Consider the following 9,532-nt stretch of genomic DNA (forward strand, 5'->3'; position numbering starts at 1 on the left):
GTCGGTGAGGCAAGGCCGTTGCTGCCATCGTCCGTGCGCCTGATTTACAGCCTGGACTGACAACTTGTCAGTAATGATCCGTTCTCCAATTCCGCGTCCACTCCTGTCTTTTTCTCCACGTCATCACCACCCGCGCCCAACAAAAATCCAATCACCAATTACACGCAAACCCATAAAACCACACACGCCATTAATCAAACAAATATGCCTTCCAGCCTGGCTCGGTCAAACTCGTTCCCCGCCCCGATCCCAACCTAACCGTCCCTCCATCTCGCACCAAATCCTCGTGACATCCCTCCACACTCTCTTCAGTTACTAACTCCCATAACTGTTCCCAGTCAAGCTAGGAAATCTCAACCTTCCCGGTCGTAATTAATATTTCTTTCATTAAAAAATATAAAATATTTTTTAAAAAAATAAATTTTAAAAAATATAAAATATTTTTAATTTTTTAAGGTATAATTATTTTTTTAAAGTATCATATAAAATAAATCACTTTATATTATTAAATAAAAATAAATATAAAAAGATAAGGTTATTTTAAATACAGGTAGTTACTTTATTGGAGTGAAACTTAGTTAAAAATTTCTTATATTTTTTAACGGATGGAGTATTCCTCCAGTCTTTTTCATATTATTTTTATCAGTTTTATCAATACCAATATAAAAAAAGTATAAGAAATAAAAGTATATAAAATTTTAAATACACATCTATATAACAAATTAAAAAAGTGATATCATTTTATTTTTTTCTTTTTCATGAAAATAATTTTAAAAATATTTTTTTAAATATTACCTAAAAATTCACATCGTAATTTATAAATGAGATAAAAAAAATTTTTAAAATATGTCTTATAAATGAGATTTAAGGGGGCATTTTTTTTTTCTTTGGTGAGCTGAAACAGCAAGCACTGTAGTATACTAATCTATTAATTTAACTAACTACAGTTTATACCGCCCGAGATTTTAGTTCCTTCTCCTACAAAAAAAATTCAATATATTTTATCAAACAAATTATTCAACCAAATATGTATAACGGTGTCTTTTTTTTTATCACATATAGAACATAATATAAGTTTATTTGGCTCATAATATAATATAATATTTCATAAATCTTACGTCTTCTTCAGAAATCATGAAGAAATACCTTTCAATAAACATTTAATGGTATTGGCCAACATATAAATATATAAACATATGGTTGATTAATTATATGTATTTATATTTATATATAAAATTATATATTTCAATACCTACGTGCCTGCGTGGTCAAGCCCGATGGTTCATACAGCTGTAATGTATGGAAACCGATAACTGAGAAGCACCGGTTGCCCTAACGGCTCTAACCTGTTTTGGTTAACCGGCTGAGTCTGTTACGCTAACCCTCGGTTTATAAACCCATCTGAGTCCTCTTTGGCCCGCCCTCTTCATCAGAGGAGGCTCCTCCTCTCTTCCTCTCCACCGCTTCATTCCAGTGATCCACCAAAATTTTAAATTTAAATAAATTTAAATTTATCTTTTCGCTTACCGGAAATTATATGGTAGATTTCTGAGATTCAGTGTTAGCTTTTATAGCTGAGGCTTTTTTAATCATCGACGCGATGGATACAGATTCGGCAACAATGGAGGTGCAGCAGAGAGACGTGCATCGGGTCAAGGGTCCATGGAGTCCCGAGGAGGACGAGTTGTTGCGCAAGCTCGTGCAACGGTACGGCGCTCGGAATTGGTCTGCCATAAGCAAATCAATACCCGGCAGGTCGGGGAAGTCTTGTCGGCTGCGGTGGTGCAACCAGCTCTCGCCGGACGTGGAGCACCGGTCCTTCACACCGGAGGAGGATGAGATCATCATCAAGGCCCATTCAAAGTTCGGCAACAAGTGGGCCACCATAGCGAGGCTCCTGAATGGCCGTACGGACAACGCGATCAAAAACCACTGGAACTCGACCTTGAAGCGCAAGTACTCGTCCTTGATCACCGACGAAGGCGCCGCAATCGATGGCCCTCAGGAAAAGAAACCAGCCACCGTGGAACGCGTTATGCCGATACAGTCATTGCCGTCGGGCGGCCATTGTTACAGTCCAAGCAGTCCATCAGGATCTGATGTTAGTGATTCAGGTCTTCCTGTGGGTTCATCTTCGATGGCGATTCGTCCTGTAGCGAGAAACTGCGCAATAATCTTTTCGCCTTCACAGCGGGTCGAGTCACGCCCGAGTCCAATCTTCAACTTAAACAAAGAGCCGTGCACTGATCTTAGTCTGTCTCCTCTGGGAGCCGAGTTGAACGAGACGCAGAACATTCGGAATCCTGGTTCTAGTATCGAGGCGCCAACGCAGTCTGAGAAGTTGTCATCAATGGCGACATTTGGGCCTGATTTGCTGATGGTAATGAAGGAAATGATAAGGGAGGAAGTGAGAAATTACATGGCGGGACATAATGATAGACTGTGCTCTAATCCTGACGGTGTGAGTGCGGGAGTTTCAAAGGCACAATGAGCAGAGTGATTGGAGTTTATTAAGAGTTGATGAGCCAAAGTTCCTGAAGCCAAGGTCGAAGGAGTAGCGAAGGTGTTTGTTAAATTCGATCACCGGCGCGGAAATCGTTATTTTCAGGCTGTACAGATCAGGAAGATGGAAATATCAGGGAAAGTTGGTAGGGTTAGAACTCAAGTTTGGAGCCATGAATCATTATCCCGACAGTGAAGCTAAAATGGCAAAATAAAACCAAAGACACAAAAAAAAAAAATGTTATGTGTACTTATTTTGTTCTCGCATAATTAATTACTAGAATGCACGGGCCTCAATTTTTTAAATTTTGGATTTCAGAATTTAATGGTTTTTTTTATAATTATTATAATTTTATTACAATTTTTTTGACCAATAATTATATTATATTATAATTTTTTAAAAGCACAAAAACGAAGCATTGGCGCCTGATTTACTGGTGACCGGTGCATTACGGTACGGTGTTTGTACGTGCTGTACGACATTTGATGATCCTTTGCTTTGGTTGGGCCGTTAAGGAAGTTGTAGGTTGTGGAGTTGACCATCATGTTAGGTAGCCGTCGAAGTAACAAACTCACTTTGCGTAAAAACAAAAAGATGGAGCCCATGGACTATACGGTCCATTGACGCACATGCTTTTTTTTTTTGACCAGTACGCACATGGTTCTTTTAACATATTTGTAGCCCATATGTGGTTTCGAGATGCTTCTCGTCACGGCAAGGCCAAGGTGGGCGTGGGGGATGGGAATTGTCAAGTGCACTCCAAAAAAAAAAAAATTGTCGGGCTAAAAAATGAGATAAATGCAAAATTAAGGTAAAATTTTCTTCGAAGTTAAAGAATCAAATATATAATTTTTGCCTCTATTTAATAACAACTAGGTTCTACAAAATTTTGTTACAAATAAGTTTTTTTGCAATTTTTTTGAAAAATATTATATTATAAATTATAATTATAAATATTAAATTAAAAACTTGTATAATTTCTAAATGAAACATTTAAATTCCACGATAACTCTTCGGACAAAAAAAAAATCTCAGTCTCCCCCAATACTTTGGGATTTTTTACCTGTACAATAATTTGGATTGAGATTTGTTTATAGATTTGCTCCATAAATGTCCATATTTGTACTTTATTTTTAGCAAAATGTTCTGAGATTTAACTATGTTGAATTAAACTTGCGGCCGAATTGCCACCCCAACCCCTACAACTATATGGATAGCACTAACCAATAATGAGATTGGTGATCCAGTCCAGCTTGAATGTTGAACCAGGAAATCGGCCCATCTTGCTCTTAGTCTCCACGCCATCGTCCATTTGCCTTTTGACGCCTTCGCCATTTGAGCTCCGGGGGAAGGTCCGAGAAGGGGATCGCTGCAATAGCTTTCGAACAATCCTCGATCCTCCGCCAATCGAGAAGATAGCGAGCGAAGATGCTGCCCACAGCCTCCAAAGGACGCTCCTCGTCCTCTTCGTCTCGAGCTAATCCCATGTTACTTCAGTATCTCCGCCGAATCGTCAAGGTCCCCTCTCACTCTCTATCTCTCCTTAATTATCTTTCCTTTAGTGGATCTGATCGTCTGGATTATCCAACTGTCTTGTTCCTCAGTTGATTTCATATACTGGTACTAGCTGGCGAAATGATATTATGAATCTTGCTTTGATATGCAAGCTTTTAATTATTTTTTCTCTAAAACATAGAATTCAGACTCGTCCAACTGAAGTTCCTGGATGTGAATGATTAGGCTAAAGGCTGGTATTGTTATTTGATTTGAGGTCCGTACTTCCATATTAGTTTATCTGTGATTCAGTTCTGCTAGTTTAAACCGGCTATCGTAATCGATCATAAAAACATTGATAAAATTCTGGGTACGTGTTATATCACTGGATGAGTAAATGTTTTAGCTTATGATCTGGCAAATAATTGCTTCATCCCGTCCCCTGCTCCTCTCCTTCTCTCTTGTATTTATTGATACAAAGTAGACTATGAAATGATTTCTAGAGTCTCTCAATCTTTTTCCCGCGAGATTTCCTCAGGTGCCTTGTATCGAGCTTGCTATAGATCTGCCTTGGCTCTTCATGGGTCAATAACACAACAGAATATACCCTTCACACGCCCCCCACATTTCCTATTCTTTGACTTATATTGTCAAATTTCAAATGGAATTGATCTACAATGAGATGCCCTGGGAATTGTGGAGTAGATAAAGAACATGAGCTAACCCACCCATGCATACAATGAGCTGAACAGTATCAAAATGAACAGTTTATTCATGATTACTTTTATATTCTATTATGATGAACATTTGATTTGGACCTTGTGCTCCTCGAGAACTATGAGCATCCCAACCAAATTCTTAGAATATATTTACCAAAAAAATGCTTGAGCTCTGATCTTATTGGATTAATTTTGCTTTGTTGAATTACATTAGCTCAAGCAATTTCTATTTTAAAGTATTACTTTAGAAAGTCATGAAGGTACAGTAAAGCTGGTTTTATTGAAGCATTCTCTATGCTGCCCTCTTTCGCAGGATCATGTGTGCTCTGTACAAAATTAAAAATAATTATTAGTTGACAAAAAATCCAGCATATCTCCTCTCTCTCTCTCTCTCTCTCTGCACACACGCAGGCGCGCGCGCACACGCACATACACACACTGTTTACAATTGGGATGGCGTTACAATTGGCAACGCTTGCTTTTCTAATTTTCTTTTAATCACCTTTCAATTGAAATGATTGCTTGTTTTATTTTTTTCCTTTATGATTATTATTGTTATTTCAGTGGCAACAAATGGATATTGAATATACTTTCTGGCAAATGCTTCACCTGTGCACCTCACCAAAAGTTGTGTAAGTATATAAAATCATCTCTACTCTTTCCCCTTTTCGATTTGAAATTTATGTAAATCTCTTTTGATTATACGCAGCAATAGTATGAGCATTTTTTATGGGATAGTTGTACCTTGTCCATTGCACACATCCACATCATGATCAATCAAGGCTAAACTGCCACTTATCCCATGCATTTGTAATTAAGTTGTCCATTTTTCTGATTGCTTTTTCTGGTGCATGCACTTGATGTGGAACTGGACGATGGATGTAGTTATCAGCACACTAAATATCACAAACGTAAGTTCACTTCACATGAACATCTTATTGGTTTTTATAGATCTGTATATTTCTTTTTTCAACAATGATTGGTCCAATAATTTCTGCTCAGCTTCTACTTTACTTGGCTATTTGAATAATTTGGACTGTAATTGTTGTGGCTTATAATTTCCAAACTTGTTTGTATATGCTGTTATATCTTAAACGTTTATTAAAATATTCAATAAGTAACACATTTGAGTTACATTTGGTGATGAATGATGTTGGTGATATCAATTGTTGGTCATAATCATAAACAATGATATATGCTGTATTTTCTTTTTCTTTTTAAACTTAATTGGACTTTCAAGTACTTGGATCCAGCAATGATTCAGTATGGGGAGGAATCTTTTATCTTTTAATGCAAAAAAGAAAATGTGTTTTTATCTTCACCGAACACCTATTTTGCAGAAAGTAGAACTTCATCTAACAATTTAAAAAATAATAATAAAATAAAGACAAAAGGAAGTGTAATTGTTTTTTTTTTTCTTATTGTTTTTTGGTATCAGAAACCAAGAATCAATGGGCACGTGACGACCCTGCTTTTGTTGTGATCTGCAGCCTTCTTTTGGCCGTTGCAACTCTAGCATATTGTGCAGCGTAAGTTTGCCCTACATATGTGGTGCCACCTCTTCATATTTATACATAAGACAGCTAGGTAAAATTACTGTAATTTTCCAAACCTAAATTAATATGCAAGTTCCTGACATCTGTCTACATAGCAAGGGGCATCTGTTTTTAAGACATTCCTTTTTATAAAAACTACCTTTTTGAACTGCCACACACTTTCCTTATTTCGGAATATTTGTTGTTTCTGAAGTCATCACAATGGTTCATGACTTAGGGTTTAGACTTTTGATAACCTTCTCCCTGTTGAGATTGGTGGAACTCTGCTAATATTATCATTTCCTAATCACTTCAGGTATGATCACAGTGCCGCACATGCACTTTTTGTTGTATTCTCAGTATTGGTTTTCCACTTTTTGGTGACTGGAGTAGTACTGGCAACTTTTTGTTGGTAAAGCATACTACCCACATTAAGTATATCATCCTTTTCGTCTGAATCACTTGATCCTGATCCAATAACTAATGTATCTTTTAAACCCATGACATCTCCAGGTTCTTGACTAATTCTTATCTTCGAGAAGAGGCTCCTAACAGTTATGTAGTTGAGCAGCGTGTTGAATGGTAGGTTGGAAAATGTTGTTTGCTGCATCATTTGTCATGGCTGAAGAAGTTGATCTTCCATTACCAGTGCATGTAAATAGATTCGTTTAATTGACAATTTGGCAATGCTTATTAAAATTTTAACATCATTGATAAATTTGGGGCTGTTGAATATTTGCCCCTTTGCTTTAGAATTTTACTAATTGTTTTCTAATATCTGATTCTTCTTTTTTGGTTTTCCATGGAAGGCTGTATGCGTTTGATGTGCACTGCAACTCCTTCTTCCCTATGTTTGTTTTGCTTTATGGTAGTCCCTTACTCTTTCGCTATTATAGAAGCTGTTGTAATGTTTGCAACTGTTATGTATTGCATCATAGTGGTACTGATGCCTGATCATTCGGCAGTGATCCATTATTTTCTGTCTCCTCTATTGGTGGCTCATGGATTCATTCCTGCATTGCTGTCAAATTTGCTGTTCATGGTGGGCGCTTCATACTATCACTATCTCAATTTCTTAGGTTATGACGGTAATGCTCTCTGTTTCTCTTTTGAGTGCATAACATATTAATGATCTCGACAAAGTTTCCATCTAGCTCGACTCTTGATATTTAGATCCTGTGGTATTTCATTAATATATTTTCCTTGGGTGTGGCTGTAGCCTGGAAAATATTCTCTTTTCAGCTTTAGACTGTGAGCATAAATCTGCTCGATGGCAGTAAATCAATATTATTTGTTCAGTTATACTTGAGGTGTCAGGCATTAGGCTTTCTCACACTCTGGTTACAGTATTCGCAGTATGTTTGACGTTTGATTTGCAAAGCTGGATAACATTTTTCTTTTATTTTGTTCTGTGCTGAATTTTACTTTCTTCAGGCCACAATATAAGAGCATCTTTTAGAAATTTTGCCTGGTTAAAAATATAACGCATTGAGTAACTTTTATAATTATTTTTTCGCTCACACCCCTACTTCATTTATTATTATTTTTGATAAAATGATGCATTGGAATTTTAATTATTAATAAGGAACATATATAGAGTATTTAATGAGGGTATAATTGGAAAAATGTAAATTTTTTTAAGAAGTTAAGGTTTCAACTAAGAGTTTTTGAGAACTATGAACTAATTATCAATACTCTATATTTTGGTTTGGAGGGAGTATTTAATTTTACCCTAAAATTTAGGAGGTTCATTCTCTTGAACTGTTAGTCTTGAACTCCATCTCATATAGTGTGAAAAAAGAACTTTCAAGGCTAGGTCTGTCATCCTTAGTCAGCATGCTGAATAAAATGGAGTTAATGGATTATCATCTGTGGCTGCAGTTCTACCCTTTTTGGAGAGGACTACTTTTTTTCTGTACCCGATTGGCATCGTCATCATCCTTTCTCCTATTTGTAAGTGTTGAAGATGCTTGCCATTTGTATTTTCATGACATGTTAATATTGTTCCTGAACTCAGATTCTGATTTGCAGTGATTTTGGGTGGCTTCAATCCTTCTAAATATTTCATGAACGTGTTCTTCAGTCGACAAATGTGATCAGTCCAGCTAACACTTTTGATCTGTCATCTTTGAGGTTTTACAGCATTCGGAAGACTGCATCAACTTGAGAAGGCTATAATGTTTGATTGTTTGTCTTGTATGGTAGGGATGGAATGGCCAATAAGGCCTTCTTCTAGGTCTTCTACCACTGCCCGTGGAAGATGAATTGTTTGTAGTAAAGTCAGGATAGGAAGTGCAATTTTTTAATAGTTTATAGGGAATATTTGTTCAAATGAAACTACTTGATGTAAAAAAGAATTCTGATCTTCTCCATATCATTGTGGCATCGTTCTCCCAAAAATGAATTTTTGTTTTAAATCGTAAGCTTTCTCAAAAGTCTGGTGGCTGAACAGTGAAGTAACAAATAGAAAAGGATATATACTATACAAATATGAGTACTCGCGGTCTTTCAATGGCTGGGTTGGCTAGTGGCCTTGTGTTGAAAAATGTCGTCTTGTCAGTATGAGTAGGAGAGAAGACTTGCCAATAAATTAATTTTAATTTTTTTAAAAGACAGGCCGAAGTATGGGCTTCAACTTAGATTATTTAGGCCCCATTTGTTAATTGGAAGCATTTTTGATGAAGAAGGATTTATTGGAAGGGGAAATTGGGCCTTTTGCAGAGTTAAAATGTGGAGATTGTGCATTTAAAGAAAAATAGAGTAAGCCTCATTATGGTATGAGCTTTATATACTATAATTATCTTTTATGTGACTTTCTACTTAATACACCCTCTATATTTGGTTCGTGGAAAGGATCCAAAGTCTGGGCTACTTGGGCGAGCACGAGGTAGTGAAAAACATATTGACTATTAAACCGATCGAATCAATCAATTGGTCACGGTTTAATTAAAGGGTTATGGTCGTCATATATTTTTAATTATACATTAATTATTTTAAATGGTAAGAAGTAGAAATAATAACACTAATAATTACTTAATGCTTTTTATTTTTTATTTGTTAAATAAATAAAATAAAAAATTATTTTCATTGTTAAATTTTCTTATTTTTCTTCGTTTCAGTCAGTTCTATATAAACCACGGTCAGTTTTCTACTTTTATATTATGCCTGCTTTCAAGTCATGTAACATTCAAATATTCTCCTTAACATGCAGAAGAAGTAAAATAATCAACTTTCTTCACCCATTTGGTTCATGTTGGATATTTGTTCAACGAGTGAAGTGA

The 9,532-nt window shown here is 36.2% G+C and overlaps 2 protein-coding genes across 3 annotated transcripts; both read left to right on the forward strand.

Moving 5' to 3' along the window:
* Positions 1-1,437: 1,437 nt before the first annotated feature.
* LOC129285939 (transcription factor MYB44-like) lies at positions 1,438-2,808 on the forward strand. Its single transcript, XM_054921934.1, has one exon. The coding sequence runs from the start codon at positions 1,601-1,603 to the stop codon at positions 2,489-2,491; it is 891 nt and encodes a 296-aa protein (XP_054777909.1). The 5' UTR covers positions 1,438-1,600; the 3' UTR covers positions 2,492-2,808.
* A 950-nt stretch (positions 2,809-3,758) lies between these two features.
* Positions 3,759-8,674, forward strand: LOC129287256 (uncharacterized). Of its 2 annotated transcripts, XM_054923457.1 has the most exons (10): positions 3,762-4,021; positions 5,281-5,348; positions 5,602-5,627; positions 6,155-6,245; positions 6,568-6,663; positions 6,765-6,833; positions 7,061-7,119; positions 7,217-7,339; positions 8,133-8,204; positions 8,283-8,674. In XM_054923457.1, exons 1-10 carry the CDS (start codon positions 3,932-3,934, stop codon positions 8,345-8,347), a joined length of 759 nt encoding a protein of 252 aa, XP_054779432.1. In that variant the 5' UTR covers positions 3,762-3,931; the 3' UTR covers positions 8,348-8,674. The 2 variants fall into 2 exon arrangements, with proteins under 2 accessions (XP_054779433.1, XP_054779432.1); XM_054923458.1 differs by lacking the exon at positions 5,602-5,627 and having other exon boundaries at positions 3,759-4,021; positions 6,207-6,245.
* The last annotated feature ends 858 nt before the right edge of the window (positions 8,675-9,532 follow it).

This window comes from Prosopis cineraria, unplaced genomic scaffold (assembly GCF_029017545.1).
Source record: "Prosopis cineraria cultivar Desert tree isolate PC_DT_omini unplaced genomic scaffold, ASM2901754v1 PC11, whole genome shotgun sequence".
Classification (NCBI taxonomy): domain Eukaryota; kingdom Viridiplantae; phylum Streptophyta; class Magnoliopsida; order Fabales; family Fabaceae; genus Prosopis; species Prosopis cineraria.